We start from the raw sequence: 19,781 nt of genomic DNA on the forward strand, positions 1-19,781 counted from the left end.
CCCCAACCTGAATTGACCAAAGTGGAATTTTGGGGATGGGTATCCAGGTGGGCGGATTAAGAATAACCCAATTCCCCAGGTGATTCCGGTGTGCAGCCAAATTTGAGGACCCGTTGTTGTCAGGAATCCCATGTTCACCTAAACCACCCGCGGAGCTGCTAAAACCCGGATCCCCAAGGGCTAGTCTTCCCTACAGCCCCACCTGACTAACTCGAGGCAAGCAGGAGAACAGCGACAGGTGGTCCAGGCCCCGCCCCCGTGCCTCGTGAGGCCCCAGGTGCGGGCGATGAAAGGCCGCGCGGCCCCCTGCGCTCCCGCCCTCCGCCATGGACGCAGCGCCCGCGCCGGCTCTCCTGGGCGTCCCGCCGGCTGAGGTGCTGGAGGACCTGCTGCGGGAGCAGTTCGGGCCGCTGCCTCAGCTGGCCGCCGTCTGCCGGCTCAAGCGGCTGCCCTCGGGAGGCTACTCCTCGACCGAGGACCTCCAGTTGGTGCTGGAGCGGCGCCGCGTGGCAAACGCCAAGGAGCGCGAGAGGGTGAGCGCCCTGCCCCGCGCGGGTCCCCAAGGCCACCCGGGCTCGGCCACCCCACGACATGCTGCTCCCCGCCGAACATCTGGCCAGTAGCCGGTGCACCCACTCACGACCCCCCCGCGGGCCTCGGAGGCTACTCGAACCTCCTGAGGCCCGGCTCGGGTCTCTAGCTTGAGAGATGGTAGTGGCCTTGTTACCCTCCTCCCTCGGCCGGCCGCTCGTTCTTTGACGGTGGGATGGCCCTCTCCCCTGCTAACCGCCTGCCAGGGGGTCCGGGGGTGGGACGGGGGCACGCGAGGCCCGTGACGGCGTCGAAAATGTCTCCGCTTGGCAGGTGCTTTCGAAAAGGTTAGCGCCCGGGAGCTGCGCCTCCTTCTCCCAGCCGCTCGCGCTGGGTGAGCGCTTGGGGCGCAAAGCGCTCCCACGGTCCCTTTCCCTCTCCTCCGCATCTCTGTCTGGAAGCAAGTGTGGGATGACCGGGCCCAGCGGACGTTATTCGTTTCTCTTTCTTGGCGTGAGGAAACACGGTGCCCCGGTGTGCCGCGGCCTCCCACTCCAGCCAGTGCCTCATTTCCCCGTCAGGCGGGGACGCGGCGAATCACAGGGGGTAACGGTCCTGGGACTCGTAGTCCGAGCGACATCTACTGGTGGCTTTTAGTGTTTCTAACGGAACCGGGGCCCCGGTGTGTCCAGTCTGGTCTCCCTTGTGCTCTTTGCAAACCTGGAGTTTGACGGCAGCCCAGGCGTCCTAGAGAGGGGGCGGGGGCGGGGCACGGGAGGACCGAGGGGCGCCTTCAAGCTGGGGACTTGAGGGGGAGGTTCTCTGCTGGGGACGTTCCTGCATGCCCGGGCCCTTTGGAAGTGTAGCCCTTGGTGAATCCGCTAGGAGTGTGGGAAAGGGCGGAAGGAGAGAGGACCAAGTGAGAGTAGAAGACCAAGGGAAGCTGGAGAAACTCCAAGAGTGGGAAAGCATGGTTTCACCTGGCTTTAGACCCCCTTGCGAAAATAACCCTGCGATCTGATGTGACAATGTGGCCTCAAACAAGATTCTGATCCAATAGTTTGCATTTTATATGGTCCTTCCCACCAGGAAGCAAGTGCTTTCTGCAGAGAATTCGTCCTGGTTTTATTCTCTATTTTAAAGCTAATGACCTTCATTCTTCTTTACAAGGACAAAATTAATGCACCTGAAGATTAGAAAAATGACTGGGGAACAGAAACACCCATAACACAGATATAACTGCTATGAACTAACATTCTTGTATATATACCCTCCCAGTCTTTTTTTTTCTAGTTATGTGTGCACATATATAAATTATAAATTTGTGAGATGGTACATTGTTTTCCATTTTTTTCAATCAACGTTATCAAAAGCATTTCCTGATTATTGTTTTTTAAATTCAGCTAATTAACATATAGTGTATTGTTAGTTTCAGAGGTAGACTTTAGTGATTTTTCAGTCTTATAGAACACCCAGTGCTCATTATATCTCATGCATTCCTTAATGTCCATCACCCCATCCCCCCCCTCCCCGTTCCCCAGCAACCCCGTTTGTTTCCTATGATTAAGAGTCTCTTATGGTTTGTCTCCTCTCTGCCCTCTGATTCTGTCTTGTTTCATTTTCCCCTCCCTTCCCCTATTCTCCTGTTGTGTCTCTTTCTCTCTCTCTTTTAAATATTTAAGTTATTTATTTGAGAGAGAGTGAGACAGAAGAGAGCCAGAGAGCATGAGTGGAGAGAGAGAAACAGACTCCTGGCCAAGCAGAGAGCCTGACATGGGACTTCATTACCTGAGCTGAAGGCAGAACTTAACCAGCTGAGCCACTCAGGCACCCCCTCCATTTTGTTTCTTAAATTCCACATATGAGTGAAATCATGTGATAATAGTCTTTCTCTGAGTTATTTCACTTAGCATAATACTCTCTGGTTCCACCCACATCATTGCAAATGGCAATATTTCATTTATTTGATGACTGAGTAATATTCCATTGTATGTATATATACACCATATCTTCTTTATCTATTCATCTCTTGATGGACATCTGAGGTCTTTCTATAGAATGGCTATTGTGGACATTGCTGTTATAAACCCTGGGGTGCAGGTGCCCCTTCAGACCACTACATTGGTATCTTTGGGGTAAATCCCTTGTAGTGCAATTGTTGGGTCATAGGGTAGCTCCATTTTCACCTTTTTGAGGAATCTCCAAACTGTTTTCCAGAGTAACTGCCCCAGTTTGCATTCCTACCAGCCGTGTAAGAGGATTCCCTTCTCCTTGTCCTCACCAGTATCTGTCGTTTCCTGACCTGTTAATTTTACCCATTCTGACCCGTGTGAGGCAGTATCTCATTGTGGTTTGGATTTGGCATTTCCTCATTCTTAAGAATTCTTTGAAAGAACAGCTTTTTACTGCATACTCTGTCATAAAATGGACCATACATCTCTAATCTTTATGCTTTTTGCAGGTTTTCCTGGTCTTTATGTGCATGTGTGATAATTGCTCTCAAATAAAATTTTAGTAATGAAATTACTGGGACAGAGGATGTATACAATCTCACAACTTTTGATACCAGATGCCTAACTGCTTCTTCCTAGAGAATTTTACTAATTTTAATCCCTTCTTATGGGATAGAAAACTCTTCCCTTTGCTCATCTCTATTGCTGGGTATGACTAACAATATTATCAGCTTGGCACATGAAAAATGATACCTAATTTCTATTTTGTTTTGTAGGGTTTTTTTTAAAAAGATTTTATTTATTTATTCGGCAGAGAGAGATCACAAGTAGGCAGAGAGGAAGGCAGAGAGAGAGGAGGAAGCAGGCTCCCTGCTGAGCAGAGAGCCCGATGCAGGGTTCGATCCCAGGACCCTGAGATCATGACCTGAGCTGAAGGCAGCGGCTTAACCCACTGAGCCACCCAGGCGCCCTGTTTTGTAGTTATTTTAACAAAGCTCCACATTTTCTTTTTTTTTTTTTTAATTTTCTTACTTTTTAAAAAAAGATTTTATTTATTTGACAGAGATCACAAGTTTGTAGAGAGGCAGGCAGAGAGATGGGGGGGGAAGCAGGCTCCCTGCAGAGCAGAAAGCCCGATGCGGGGCTCGATCCCAGGATTCTAGGATCATGACCCGAGCTGAAGGCAGAGGCTTTAACCCACTGAGCAACCCAGGTGCCCCTCATTTTCATGCTTTTGTTGGTCTTTATATTCTGCTGAAATGGGATGACTGTGTCCATTATTCACTTTGATCTGGAGTGGGAGAGGGCTCTCAATATGAATATATTGGCTTTATGGTGTAGTGGAAGCCAGTTTTTCCAAGGCCAGTTCCCTTTGGGGGATGGTCATCAGTGTTCCAAGCATTTAGAACTGAAGGATTAGATCCTAGAGACTTATAAACATAAAGATAAAAACCTTATTCCGCCTTTCAAATCTTGCCAACATGCAGATTCTCTAGACTCTAACACTTTACTCTGTTAGGCTGGGAAAGAGGTTAAAGAGTTGATGGCATGGTGCTTGAGTAGACCAAGATTTGCACATTTTATTCATTATCAGTACCACTTAGGACTTTCTTTGGGCCAGGTCAGGAAGAAGTGTCTTATGCGTGATTATATTAATCACCACAAAAAAGCTTACAACGTGGGTATTTTCCACTTTGCAGTAAACCATAGCTTGGTGATACGAAGTATCCTGCATTCTTATAAGGTAGTACATAGGGGAGCTGGGTTTCAAATCCTGATGTTTTGACTTCGAGTTCTAGCCATTTCCCCACTGCCTGAACATTGCAGTGGGTATGCTATAGGAGGAAGAGGAGGGGTTCAGCAGGAATACCAACCCCCTTCCCTTCCAGCCCATTCACCCAGAGTGCTGAGTTTACACCAGCCCTTCCTTGATTGCCAGCAATGGCACTGCTGGTGGAGTGGTGATTCTGGCATGTGCCTGCTTTGGTTCACCACCCAGACAAGAGATGTGCAAACAAGCCCACACAGCCCTCTTCTTGGTTTTGGGGTAGGGGATAGCTGTACAAGTTAGCTTCTCTGTATGTCACTTTGCTTTTGTTTGTTTGTTTGTTTTCCAGATAAAAAATCTCAACCGTGGTTTTGCCAAACTGAAGGCACTTGTGCCATTTCTTCCCCAAAGCAGGAAGCCTAGCAAAGTTGATATCCTTAAAGGTGCAACCGAGTACATACAAGTTCTCAGTGATGTTTTGGAAGCAGCCAAAGACTCTGAGGTAAAGCCTTGAGAATTAAGAGCAGTAGCTACCATTTATTGAGCCCTTTCCATTGCCAGGCAGTTTATATGTTTCAATCGTTTATAACAATTCTGGGAATTAATTATGATCCATGTTTTATAGAGGAGGAAACCAAAATACAGGGAAAGGCCACATAGCTAAGAAATGTCAGGACTGTGGTTTGAATCCAGATCTGTGTGAGCTTTGGAGCCAAGTTCCTGGTTGAGGTCTATACTTACCTCCTGTCACTGTTCAGGGCATCTGAGGTCTCCAGAAAAAGAAGCAGCTTGCCATAAATCTTTAATTTAATACAACATTGATAGCTAGGGATGGAGAGGAGGCTTCCATAAACTCACTCTGTAGTGGTGGTTTTCCACTGAACTGGACTCAGAAAGGAAGAGGCATTTCTCTTGGAGAGGCCCTCCCTGAGAGACAACTCTGGTGGAATGCTCAGCAGTGGTTGTTATGCCAGTCTCATGGGATTTGCAACCATTTGGTAGAATGAAATAATTGAACCTGCTTTGCAAACCGTGAAGCACATAGTTGTCACCACCATTATTGGGGTGCAGAGCTCAGAAAGGTCCATTAGGCGATGGAAGCTGTGGGCTAGTTATATGGGCTGGATGTATGGTCAGGCAAGCCTTGAAGACCTGTAAGTGGATCAGTCATCAAAGGAGGGAAGACACAAAGAGAGAAAGACCTTAGAAATGAGCCCTCAGGGACACCACTGACAAGATGGAGGAGGAGAATCAGACAGGAGAAGGTAGCAGGAAGGTGGAGAGGAAAGATAGAACCTAAGGTCAAGCAGGGGAGAATCTTGGGAATCTAAGTGTAGAAAGTAGGGCAGAAGCTACAGAGAGGCCCAGCACGTGAGACGTGGAATAGTATGGGGTGGAATTCTGCTTATAGGGGGTTGAGTGTAGGTTAGTGAAGTCCAGGCAAAGCACAATGGCAAATTTCAAGTCCATTAAACCTGGAGATCTGAGACAGAAACGAAGGATCAAAAGGAGGGAAGAAATGGTTAGATTAGTGGAAGTCTCTTCTATGTAGCGATGTGATTGTGTTTGGGGATAGAAGAGAAGGACAGATAACTAGAGAGTAGAGAAACATAATTATTCTAGAAACTTAAGGCAGGAGTGGTCAGGTATAGAATGATACTTTCAACCTTTTTTCCTTGTCCACTTATCCTGCAAGGGTGACTTCTGAGGGGATACATTCTGCAATGGTGGGAATGGATTATCCTGTTAGCCAATTGGATGCTTGTGCTGGGGCCTGACCACAGTGTTTGCACACAGGCAGGTGGCTGCTTTAGTTTTTCCTTGTATGGGTGACAGAAGTGCTTTGTGCTGCATTTATTATAAACTACAGGATCCGTTCCAAGGGATAATCTTTTTAATGCAGTTGCCAATTGCACAACATTTTAAGGTTGTAGAAAAAAACAAATACAGTCTACTGAGTTTTCTTTTCTTTTCATCCATAATAACTTAAGATTGCCCTTATCACTTAAATGAAAATACATTGATTAAAATTTTAAAATATATTGACTTAGATCTTCAAAATATGACTGTACTATTATACTGTTTGACAAATAAATATGATTTCTAGAGACAAAATCCGGATTGCCAGAACTATAGGAACAATCCTTCTGAGGCACCTATATCCTTGGCTGGAGACCTATCCAGAAACATCACCCAGCATGCCAGCTGTAGTGTGGGCTTGAAGAATGAGGAGAAAAGGCCCTGGGCAGATGGTGGCAGTGGTGAGTCAGCATATACTTGTTGCCAGAGTGCGATGTCTATGACTGGAGTTCTCTCCCCAACCAGGAGTCTGGTAAAGTGTTTCTTCTTAAATAGCTACATTGATGTCAAAAAACCCAAAATATTTTCCTTGAGGTGTATGGAATTTTCCAGGCTAAAAGATACTTGAAATAAGATCATTTTGTGAAAGTACCTAGGTGGGAAAAGTGGAGTTTGCTAGTTTGGAAAATCTATTATTATTTTTTTTTTTGCATTTTTTTTAATTTTTAATTTTTTATAAACATATATTTTTATCCCCAGGGGTACAGGTCTGTGAATCGCCAGGTTTACACACTTGGAAAATCTATTATTATGTTTTCAGTTAATTGGTAAGCAACTCAAGGAGAAGGCAGCCCCTGAAGAGTTATCCAGTACAGACATAAATTTACTTTTTTATGACCCTAATTAATTCATCAAAAGTTTTCTAGGGACATCTGGGTGGCTCAGTCGGTTAAGCCACTGCCTTCGGCTCAAGTCATAATCCCAGGGTCCTGGGTTCGAGTCCCATGTGGGGCTTCTTTCTCAGTGGGGAGCCTGCTTCTCTTTCTCTGCCTCTGCCTGCCTCTCTGCCTGCTTGTTCTCTCTCTCCCCCTTCTGACAAATAAATAAATAAAATCTTAAAGTTTTTCTAACTGAGGTCTCCAGAAAAAGAAGTGGCTTGCCATAGATAAAGATCCATGGCGACCCCACATACCCATGCACATGTGGGCACATGCATGCACACATATTTTTTGGTTACCTTGTGGGAAGGCAGCATTTTCTTTTTTTTTAAATTTAAATTCAATTAATTAACATATAGTTTATTAGTTTCAGGGGTAGAGTTCAGCAATTCATCAGTTGCATATAACACTCAGTTCTCCTTCCATCCCATGCCCTCCTTCATGCCCATCACTCAGTTATCCCATGCCCTGACCCCCTCCCCTCCAGCAACCCTCAATTGTTTCCTGTAGGAAGGTGCATTTTCTAAGTACAAACAAGAGTTTATTATAATAGCTCTTGTTTCTTTGCCACACTAATAAAGCTGCTAGATACAAGGCTCAGCCTGCCTCTCCAAGTCCACAAAGTTGGCCCTTGCTGTGTCTCACTGTCACTCTGACGAGACCCCTTGGTCCATTCTCCAGCACATCTGCTATAGAAAAAACGGCTTGTAGGAACTGGAGCCAAGCATACTGTGATAAGTAAGCTGCATAGTGCGATGTACAGGACAACGGGAGCTGTGGAGTCACAAGTGACGGTTGGTGGTGGGAGGCAGTTTCAAACAGCAGCCAAATGCAGGTTCTAGAGACCAAACATGGGGGTTCAAATGCTGGTTTTAAGCCTTGTTAGTTGTGCATCCTTGAGTGAGCTACTGCATCTCTAATCCTCAGCTTTTCCATCTGTGGAATAGAAATGATAATTGTACCTACCTTGTCCATCAGGAAATTGTGAGGCTTAAATGGAATCCTGTCAGTGAGGTGTCTAGTGCACTGTTTGGCCTCTCAGTGTTCACTTGGACATATGTTATTCAATCTGCTTGGCTCATCATGGGTAATCAATATTGATTGGTGAACAATCAACAATAAGCCACAGGCATCCTAGCTCTGTCTGTGCTCTGAGTTTATCCACTTGGCCCTTAATAATGCTCTATTCTGGTTTGAGGTCTTACAGGCTTCCTTGTGATTGGCTGGCCTTGATTGCCATTTCTTTTTCTTTCTTTCTTTCTTTTTTTTTTTTGCATTATTTATAATTTTTAATTTATATCTCTTATTCAAAACATTTTTGTGGTAACAAAATAAAATTTGAAGATATCATTAAACTATAGTATTCAAACCAGAGTAAAAAACAAAACCAAGTTACTAAACAGGATTGTGATTCACATGAATTATACCAGAATACCAGAAAAAAAGGGGCTGATTTATTACATAGACCTAAACCAAAATTACTTTTGTCTGATCTTAAGTCAAATATGCATACTATCAAATTTCATACTTCGTTTTAAAAATATTTTCACAATTTTAGGGTCTCACATATAAGGAATCCCTAAATTTACAAACCAAAAATAAATGAGTTTTAAAAATTAGACCGTTTTGGTTTAATAGTTATTTTTTTATTATGTTAGTCACCATACAGTACCTCATTAGTTTTTGATGAAGTGCTCTATGATTCATTGTGTGTGTATAATACCCAGTGCTCCATGCAATCCGTGTCCTTCTTAATAGCCATCACCCATGGCTTCACCCATGGTGAACCCAGGCTCACCCATCCCCACCCCACTCCCTTCTAAAACCCTCAGTTTGTTTCCCAGAGTCCATAGTCTTTCATGGTTTGTTTCCCACACTGATTTCTCCCCCTTCATTTTCCTCTTCTTTTAATTCCTCCATGCTATTCCTTATGTTCCACAAATAAGTGAAACCATATGATAATTGACTTTCTCTCTTTGACTTCTTTCTTTTTTAAAAATATTTTATTTATTTATCTGACAGACAGAGATCACAAGTAGGCAGAGAAGCAGGCAGAGAGAGAGGGGGAAGCAGGCTCCCTGCTGAGCAGAGAGCCTGATGAGGAGCTCAATCCCAGGACCCTGGGATCATGACCTGAGCCAAAGGCAGAGGCTTAACCCACTGAGCCACCCAGGCGCCCCTCTTTGACTTATTTCACTCAGCATAATCTCCTCCAGTCCCATGCATGTTGATGCAAAATTTGGGTATTCATCCTTTCTGATGGCTGAGTAATATTCCATTTGGACCACATCTTCTTTATCCATTAATCTGTTGAAGGGCATCTTGGCTCCTTCCACAGTTTGGCTATTGTGGATATTGATGCTATGAACATTGAGGGTGCATATGACCCTTCTTTTAACTGCATCTGTATCTTTGGGGCAAATACCCAGTAGTACAATTGCTGGGTCAGAGGGTAGCTCTATTTTTAATTTTTTTGAGGAATCTCCAAACTCTTTTCCAAAGTGGCTGCACCAACATGCATTCCCACCAACAGTGTAAGAGGGTTTCTCCTTTCTCCACAGTTTCTCCAATATTTGTTTCTTGTCTTGTTGATTTTTGCCATTCTAACTGGCATAAGGTGGTATCTCATTGTGGTTTTGAAATGAAATTCCCTGATGGCTAATGATGATGAACACTTTTTCATGTGTCTGTTAGCCATTTGTGTGTCTTCTTTGGAGAAGTGTCTGCTCATGTCTTCTGCCTATTTTTTGACTTGATTATTTGTTTTTTGGGTGTCGAGTTTGAGAAGTTCTTTATAGATCTTGGATATCAGCCCTTTGTAGTGACATTTGCAAATATCTTTTTCCCATTCTGTGGGTTGCCTCTTTGTTTTGTTGATTTCTGACTTGATTACTCTTTTCTCAGGATTCTACTTCCGTACATGTTCAGTTTTAGATTTTCATATTTTGGCCACTTGACCTATAAGCCAAACTTTCCCTTGCCAGTCAACCCTTAGGCAATAAAATCCCCAAGGCTACTACATGAGCTGACAGGGAATGCCTGAGAACGAGGATGAAGGATGAAGATATCACCTGAGCTGAACCTTGAAGGTGCTCTCTGTTAATAATAGTAATGTTAGTTTCAATATGTTCTATGTATTAAGGCAAGACTTTTACTTGCATTTAATTCTCACTGGTTTTTAGCAGGTAGGTATTACCATGTCATTCTCCTGGTGAGCTGCCTGGCTGCACCTTTCTGCCAGTCCTTTTGGGCTTGGTCTGGGACTAGAACCTGAATGGGAAGAGAGTAGGCTTATGCTTGAAATCACCAGCAGCAAGGATGTACAGGATGTCCGTGTCTTCTAAGGATTATTGATTCTGGAAATAGGCCATTTATAGTAAGTAGATTTAAAGTTGGGGACTAACATTTTCTAGTAAGACACAAAAAAGTTCTAACTAGAACTTTCTTTTAAAAAAGGGAGGTACATACATTTCAGTCTTTTAGCTAATGCAGTTTAAATTGAAGACTGTGCTAATTCTTAGAATGAACAAAGAATCCTGTTTCTGAGATTTTTTGGATATGTATGTACCCTCTGCCAAGTGTGATTTCCCAAGCCTGAAAGTAAAGAGTGCCATTTTTTTTGCAGAAATGTTCTAGGATTTCACCAGTTTTGTGAAGAGTTTCTCATTCTTTGACATTTAAATCATTTATTGTTAACATAAAGGCATTTATTCTGAAACAACTTACAGAAGGGTTGCAGGTAGAGAACAAATAACTTTTTTCCTGACCCATTTGAGAGTAAGTTGCCAGCTTGATACCCCATCACCCCCAATTAGTGTGCATTTTCTATAAATGGGGACATTCTCTTGTAGACCACAGTGTAGCTGTCAAAATCAGGAAGTCAATGTTGTGATATTACTGCCACAAAATCCTCAGGCTCAATTCAGGTTTTCGCCAACAGTCTGAAAGTCTTTTCTAGCAGAAGTACCAGCTGAGAATCATGAGTTGCATTTAGCTGTCATATGTTTTTAGCCTCTAGCTGTCTGGAACACTTTATTGGTCTTTCCATGACTTTTGTGACCTTGACACATTTGAATATTATAGGCCAGTTGTTTTGTAGAATGTTGGATTTGGGTTTGTCTACTTCCTCCTGAGTTAGATTCAGACATGAATCTTTGGCAGAAATATCACAGAAGTGATGCTGTTTTCTACTCATTGCTTCCTATTGGATGGGGTACATTTTGATTTGTTCTATTACTAAGGATATTCACTTCAATCATTTGCTTAATGGGATGACTGCCAGGCCTCTCTACTTTAAAGTTTAGCTTTTCTCCTTCGTAATCTGTGTGTTGTGTGAAGGTGTTTTGAAGCTATCTGTATATCCTATTCTTCATCAAACATTCTATATTTGTGAAAATTTTTATTTTGAAATAATTACAGATCCACAGGAAGTTACAAAGATAGTACAGAGAAGTCCCATGCATCCTTAACATAGTCTTCCTTAATATCTACGTCTTCTGTAACTATAGGACAGTATCAAAATAAGAAAATCGGTATTGGTACTATGTGTGTATACTTTCCTGTCATTTTATCACATGTGTAGATTTGCAGAATCACCACTCCTGGGAAGATCTAGTACTATTCCACCCCCGTAAAAGTCTCCTGCCTGCCACCCGCCCACTGCCCTCATGTCTCCGCTCTTCCTACCCTCCTGACAACCACTAATCTATTCTCCATCTCTCTATCATTTGGGGAATGTTCTATACTATATGTAATCATGCAATATGTCTTTAGAATATGGCCTTTTTACTTAGCACAGTGCCCTTTAAATCATCCCAGTGGTTGTATTGAAAGTCTACTCTACTCTTCATTGCTGAGTATTAATCCATGGGATGGGTGTGCCACAGTTTAACCATTTACTTACTGTAGAACATTTTTTTTTTTTAAAGAGAAGGAGAGAGAGGGAAAGAGGGAAAGAAGCAGAGGGAGAGAGAAAACCCCAAGCAGGCTCCATGCCCAGCACGGAGCTAATGCAGGGCTTGACCTCATGGCCCTGAGATCATGATCTGAGACGAAATCAAGAGCTGGATGCTTAACTGACTGAGCTACCCAGACACCCCCCTCCCTTTTTTTTTTTTTTTAATTGTAGAACATTTTGGCTGTTTCTGTATTCATTTATATTTTATACAGTAGACACATAGTTTTCCATTTAATTCAGTAGATTACCATCATAATATCACAGTATTTCAAGATCTATTTTGTTAATCAAATTGTCCTCATTGTGGCCAGTGAAAGTCCCTTCAAATGGGCTGGTTTTCTATTAGACCAGTCACTTTTTTGATCACTTCCTTTCTGGCAGAAGATGTTCTGAGCTTGGACAACATATACTTTCCCACCCTGAGCCTTGGAATGAATCTTTCAACAAGGATACCGCATGTGTAACTCACTTCTCCTCTCTGTGCTGTCTCCCCTGTGAGGACTCTTCTCTTCACCCCTTTTGGGCTTTATCACCTGTATTACCAGGGCTGCCCTAACAAAAGACACAGATTAAGTGGTTTAAACAACAGAAATGTATTTCTCATGGTTCTGGGGGTTGGAAAACTAAGATCAGGACATTGGCAAATTTGGTTTCTCCTGAGACCCATCTCCTTGGCTTGCAAATGTCCTTTCCTCTGCATGTGTGTGGCCCCAATTTTATAAGGACACTGGTCATACTAGATTGGTGCCCACCCTTCATTATATATATATATTTTTTTAATTTAAATTTTAGTTTACATCTAGTGTGATTTCGTTTCTGGAAGAGAATGCCGTGATTCTTCACGTTCATACAACACCCAGTACTCATCCCAAGTGGCCTCTTTAATACTCATCACCCATTTAGCCCATCTCCGTCCAACTCCCACACCCTTTGTTTTAACTTAATTACCCCTTTTAAGGCCCTATCTCCAAATACAGTTACATTCTAAGATATGGGGGTTAGGACCTCAACATATGAATTGTGAGGGGACATAATTCAGCCCATAACAGTACCCATGACAAGCTGCCTGGCCATAAGAACCCTCTCCCTGGCTCTGACATTCTACTCAGGCCATCCTTCACTGCATATGTGGACGTCACCTCATTCTGCTGGGACTCGCTCACCACGTGAGGTCACCTACACACATGCCTGACTGCTGGATTTGGCGCGGGTGTCTTCTCCCCATGCTACCCTGCCACTCTGCCTGAGCACCCTTCTTACTTGGCTTGGGTCTGACTCCATGCCAGGTCACCCCTCCAAAGCCCCTCTCCTGCTGGTTGGACTTTGCCACTTTGCACTGGGCCACCCCACTGTGTAGCCACTTCCCTTATCTGCTTGGTCTCTGACATCCTCTGACATGGTCATCTCCATGTGTGGATGCCATCCTCACCCTGCCCAGCCTCCAGAACTTCACTCAGGGCCACCGTGAATCCCCCTACCTTACTGTGAGCTGATAGCATTAGGACTGAATTGTTCAGGATGGGAAGGGGGAGGTGATTTTTTTTTTTTTTCTCTTTGAAGTGCTACTGTGTGACTATCTTTCTGGTTAGTTTTCTCCTTGTTAATAGATTTACTTCTGAGTAAATCTATTAATAGATTTACTTGTTAATCTGTTAATAGATTTACTTATGGGAATGTGGCTTGATAAATTTTTTTTTTAAGATTTTATTTATTTATTTGACAGACAGAGATCACAAGCAGGCAGAGAGGCAGGCAGAGAGAGAGGAAAGGGAAGCAGGCCCCCCGCAGAGCAGAGAGCCTGATGTGGGACTCAATCCCAGAACCCTGAGATCATGACCTGAGCCGAAGGCAGAGGCTTTAACCCACTGATCCACCCAGGCGCCCCTGGCTTGAGCAATTATTCAAAATAACTTTTAATAACTTTATAAAAGCTTGCATTTTACAATCAAGAACCGGGATGGAGTGAGAGGGGCCAGGGAAACAAAGCTCAGCCCAGTCTTTGTTTGCCAAACAATTCTCATAATGGTGCAGTGCAGTTTACCTGAAGAGGTGACAATATAGGGTTTCAGGGTCCTGGCCAGATACCCTAACTGGAAACCTGGATATTGCTGATGTGACTTGTTGGACTGAATTGCTATATACAAAGGAGCTTAGGATCTGGGAGGCAAGCCCCCTCCAGATTCAGTTTTCAGGCATGGCACTCTTCTTCCTGCCCTTGGAGAGGAACTGAGGAGTGGAATCCTAGAGCTGGCAGAGATGGGCATTGTTGGGGATTTGAGGATGGAGTCAGAACAGGCTGTGCAAGATCAACAACATTCCTGAGAGGCAAAAATCCCAAATGAAGTACATAAGAATCTGCTGATGGCAGGCATGGAGATTAACTCTTGGGGCCAGAGCAGGTTCACTTGGGGACTGAATCAGCAAGTAATGTGTGCAAATGGAGAGGGTCATGAGCTGTGTGAAGCCATGGGCATCTGGCATTGGTAGGGATGGGGATCAATGTCCAGGTCCTGACAAGAATCATTCAGAATTGGACTTTTAAGGTGTAGGATTTTGTTGTTTTGGGATTTTGCTGGGTGACAGATGTTCACTATTGTTTATAACATTTGACACCTGTGTTTATGGCTTGGGCATTTCATATCCTACAAGGCTCTGAATTTTGTTCAGAGAAGGCTGTGATCCTATAGAGGTACGTCCCTGGACAAAGACCATCCTCAGTGTTGTGGAGTGAGATACCAATTGTGCTGGGGTCAGAGGGACTTTGGAAAAGAGTATGTGGACAAGCATAAGTGCCTGTTATAGGGCCTGGATGTGCTATCATCTCATACTTCTAAATTTTGGCCTGTTCTGGAAATATGCCTTGGAAGGGTTTCTGAGAGAAGGAGGCCTCTAGGGGTGGTAGATTTCCATGACCCCATCTGCAGGTTGTGGTAATCTGTGTGTGAAATTAATCACTGGGGACACTTCTTCTACTAGCATTTTAAGTTCTGAAGTGAGATGGTCTAGCCAGCTGGGATGAATTCATTAGCACCCTGGGAAGGCCCTGAAGCATCGATCTCCTGCCTTCCAGCTCACATTTCCCCAGATCCTGGCTGTATGCGATAGCAAAATATCCCACCTCAGTGTGGTGGTCTAGAGTTCTCCCTGGGAACAAATCTGTCCATCCCAGTGTTTGCTGATGGTCCGTGGGGCATATTCATGGGCTTAGTAAGCAGAGTATTTTAAAAACTCAGACTTCCCTTTGATGGGGTGGGTGTCCTCTGGTTGTCAGCCCCACCATTCCTTCTTGCATTACCAATTTAGGCATTAAACTTTGCTGCCCTGGACCAAGAGTTCTGGGACTCAGCATGAGTCTGCACTAGTGGTTGTGTTGGCTCAGGATGCTACTGTGTCCTCTAAACTTTGGGGGTTTAGGGAGTGGTGCCTTGATGATATGGATGCTGGTTGTCCTCCCTGGAATTTGGGAAAGGTGAGACCTGGAGCATACAAGACAGGATCCATCTAACCTCGGAGCAATGCCATCTCCAATGGAGGGTGCCATGGGCTGCAGCTATTCAGGAAGAGATCTAAGCAGCACCTGAGGCAGACTCTTGAGACCCCCATGTGATCAGCATGAAAAGAAAATATTAGCGGGAAAATGAGTTTCTTTGATGAAAATAAGTGGGGGATTTCCTTCGTTGTAACTCTCAATCTTCTGTTAGAAAAATTAAATCAATCACGAAAGTGGGTTTAGTGTACGTGTGTGAAGTTCAGTGTGTTTGACAAGATCTCTACCTGGTGTGTGCTCCTAACTCTGGCAGTGAGCTGAACATAATTTGAGAAAGCTAATCATTTCTGTCTCTCTGACCTATGATGGGCCTGGTGGTTAAATTAATTGAAGTAAGTCTTAATCAATTCTAGTGGACTTCCAGAGGGAATATTTATATGAATTTTATAAAAGGCCTATCTTGTTGGTCCCACATAGATACAGAGGAGACGGCAAGAGTTGAGTGGAAGGGTCTCTCAAAGATAGAGGCAGGACTTCTCTGATGCCCTACTGACCTCCCTTGAGACAGACTGCTCTTTGGGTTAGCAGAGAGGCATTGAATACTGGGACCACATAAGCTAGCCCCTGAGGGAATTCACTGCGTCCTCCAACCCTCCACCTTCTCTGCTTGTTCTAATCTCCGGGTTATCCCATTGCACTGGATTAGCAATAAAATGGATTCCAAAGACACAGTGTTAAAAGTAGATCTTTCAATGGGAGCGTAGGGTCTATAAATACAACTTGATTATTTTGGGGACCTCTTCTCCTCTTTGGAAGACTTTGGTTCCCAAGAATATATTGTTCTAGCAACACCAGTGTGGAAGATTGGCCTGGGGCACCTGCCTCATTGAGGTGTTCTGAGGTGAAAAGTTTTCCTGCATCATACAATTTGGAGCTGGTCCCCAAGGGAAGAGACAGACCATGTGGGACTTGGTGGCCAAAGCCCTGCTCATAATAAAGGAGCTTATTTGCTGGAAGATCATCTGTGCAGCTGTCCCTATAGATGTGAGATGGCAAGGCTATGGTCACAATGTTGGTTCTAATCTCACACTTCAAAACAGGATTGACAATTATGAGCACAATTTAGATGGGAAGAAATGTAACTTTCTCCATTGAATTCTACTTTTGAGAACCCAGTAAGACCCTCTGACACAGATGGTGGCAAGACTGGTTTACCCCATTAAGGGTAAGTACTTCTTTGAGTAAATACTGTATCTGTTTAATGTTCAGAATCCCCATGGGGCTTTTTTGCCTCTTATGCTAGCTCTCCCAGGAGATCCTCTCATCCTCCTTTAGGTACAGCAAAGGGAGTATGTACTATGGAGGCTGGCATGGGAATGCTCATGTGTACCTCCCCAACTAGTCCTTGGGCCCCCGGTCTTGTTGAGCTGATGTCTGCTGTGGATGTCCTTGATCCCATTGTGGCTTCTCTTCTCTTAGGCCAGGCTTGCTGGACTTTTGCCATTTAGAACCCAGGCATCTTCTGGTCCACCTGACTTCTCCACTCCCAGATGGGCTATGCAGCTGCCCTCAGGTACATACTTGATGATGTCCCTCAGGCATGTGGTCTCTAAACTTCCGTGAGAGGCTATACCCCACAAAGTGGGTATGAATCCTTGCTTTCCTCAGATTCTTCTTTACCTTTCTGTCCCCTTAGGTAATTCTTCCCCATCTCTGGGTCAAGGCCTGGGATGGCATGGTGTAGAACCCCTTCCCAAGGATCAAGCAGCTTCTACAAACTATTTCTATCCCCTCTGAGTAACTACTTCCTGCTGTTTCAACTTTCATCTCCATTTTTGGTTGTAGGAATTCTTCCTCACATCATATCTTGCCTCCTCCCTGCTTTGTGACCACCTGAGTTGCCATCTGAGGTCTGGCTTGCCAGAACCCATGTGTTTTTTCTCCCTTTCAACAAAGTCAGCTTCTCTCAAATGAGAGCCTTGCTTTTCAGACTACTATTGCTGGGAACTGAATTCTGAAGCTAAGTAAGTGAGGGCTTCTGGTTGGTATCTATCTACCTCTCTCCCTACCCCCACACCCAAGCCTTGGCTCAGTGGGTGGACAGTAAGGTACATTGGATGATATGCCAAGCCATGCAGCTATACAACCAACAACAGCAGCATGCCCACCTTATCAGAGTGGGTGAGTAGCAAGCTGAGTCTGTTTCTCAGACCACCTTCTTCCTGGACCCTCAACTATTCAGATGAGGCCAACAGGTTTTTTTTTGTTGTTGTTGTTGTTTTTTAATGAACTGTGAGACTAAAGCAACATCAATAATCTCCAGCAAGTTTTCATTATCTGATTATTCAGTATTACATTTCTGGAATTTTCTGGCAAATACTTAAAACCAAACTAAGACAATAATCTGTAATACACTAGACTCTAGACTATAGGATCAAATTAACCTTTACCTCCTCGGGTAAACCCAGCAATACCTGAATTTGTCTCTTAGGTTTAACATACTCTGGATATGTGAAAATTTTTTAAAAATGAAACTTTTTTTTTTTTTTTTAAGATTTTATTTATTTGCCAGAGAGAGAGAGAGCACAGGCAGGCAGAGTGGCAGCAGAGACAGAGGGAGAAGCAGGCTCCCCGCCGAGCAAGGAGCCTGATGTGGGACTCTATCCCAGGATGCTGGGATCATGACCTGAGTGGAAGGCAGCCGCCCAACCAACTGAGCCACCCAGGCGTCCCTAAAAATGAAACTTTTAAAGCTAAACTGGAACTCAGTGTTAGCTTAATCATGTATATGGTGGAAGGACTTGATCAAGATCAGAAAAGTTGTTGATACTTATTTTGTGCTAGGCATGTTTCCGGGTGGTGTATATATACTAACTTATTTAATTTGCATGACCATCCTGCGCTGTATAATTATATCCATTTTACCCATCAGGAAACTAGAAAACAGAAGTTAAGGAACTTGCCCAGTATCCACTGGGTCGGTAAAGGATGGAATCAGGGCATGTAGGTAATAGTGTTAAACTCTTTACTGCCTTTCATTCTAACAAAACTCACCCTTGAAATATAGAGGAGCCTGGACTAGGAAGTAGGTAAATGTGTTTTTATAAACTGAATTAAACACATGACTACAGTGCTTTATTATCTACAGTGATTGATTGGAGTGGCTTTGTTTTTCATCATGTTTTTTTTTTTTTCTTCAAATTGAGATTTCAGAATACTAAGACCCAAAATGATCTTACCATCTTAGTAAAACCACTAATGGAAATATACTAAAAGGCTTCTAAATTTATTTCTTATACAACTGAATTAAGAAATTATCACATTTATATACCAGTGTGTGTTCTGTTTCTTCTTATTCTATCATTAACATGTAGTCTTTATTATAAGTTTTAATGGTCCATTAAATGGAATGGTTTTCTAATTTTTGGACACTTAAGTTGTGTTCAGTATTTTGTTTTCATAAACATGGCAAATAGCCTGATGTGTTTACCTATTTCTTCCTTTCCTTTTCCTTTTCTTTTCTCTTTTTTAGGATAGATTCATAGAAGTGGAAGTCCTGAGTCACAGGTAGGTACAATCTATGACTTGATGCATGAGGCCATTTATAATACCACCAGCTTTTAGGGCCAATTTCACTATATCCTTGCTAACAGTGGGATTTATTAATATGATAGAATTTTCATAGGTAAAAACCGATATCTTTCAATTTAAACAGTTTTGGTTACTAATGAAACATTTCTTACATAGTTCTTTTGGTACTGTCTGTTTTTATTGTTTAGCCATTTATAAGGGACTCTCTTCTTTGTTACAGGCTCCCCCAAATATGAAAAGTGAAAAGGCCAGCCCAGGGCTACCTTCTAGAGACAAATAAATGCAGTCTTGAAAGTTGAAGTCTCTTAAAAAAAATTGTGATAATTCAAAGTTTAACAATTACCTTTTAAATGCCCTAACTTGTCACATACTTACTCAACTCTTTTTCCTTAATCTCATGCTTTAAAAAAATAGATCTCAGAGTGTTCAGCCTTCATGCTTATCCTTCAGCCCTATGCAGCTTCCATTCTCCTCTTTTTAGGACTTACATCTAATATCTTTCTGTCTGTTTTCATCACTTAAGGAATAAGTGTCTATTACCCTTCCTGGGGAAATTAACCTTTAATAGGAATGTAAACTTAAGCTAGAAGAGTATGGAGTGGTAGGCTTTGGCCACTGGCAGTAACAGTTTTCAAGGCTGTCTAAAAACCCAGCTAAGGCCATAATCCTGAGTATAGAGACAGTCTTCATCTTTATAACATTGCTCACCTAGCACTATATCTGTTCCCATACTTTACATATGTTACCTTGCTCTCAT

General features: G+C 43.3%; 1 protein-coding gene across 1 annotated transcript; it reads left to right on the forward strand.

Moving 5' to 3' along the window:
- Positions 1-322: 322 nt before the first annotated feature.
- On the forward strand, positions 323-19,315 carry FIGLA (folliculogenesis specific bHLH transcription factor). The gene is made up of 5 exons (XM_082744038.1): positions 323-533; positions 4,601-4,753; positions 6,359-6,512; positions 18,966-19,000; positions 19,245-19,315. Exons 1-4 carry the CDS (start codon positions 327-329, stop codon positions 18,968-18,970), a joined length of 519 nt encoding a protein of 172 aa, XP_082600164.1. The 5' UTR covers positions 323-326; the 3' UTR covers positions 18,971-19,000; positions 19,245-19,315.
- Positions 19,316-19,781: the final 466 nt, after the last annotated feature.

The sequence above is a fragment of the Mustela nivalis genome, assembly GCF_964662115.1.
Source record: "Mustela nivalis genome assembly, chromosome: 8".
NCBI classification, from domain to species: domain Eukaryota; kingdom Metazoa; phylum Chordata; class Mammalia; order Carnivora; family Mustelidae; genus Mustela; species Mustela nivalis.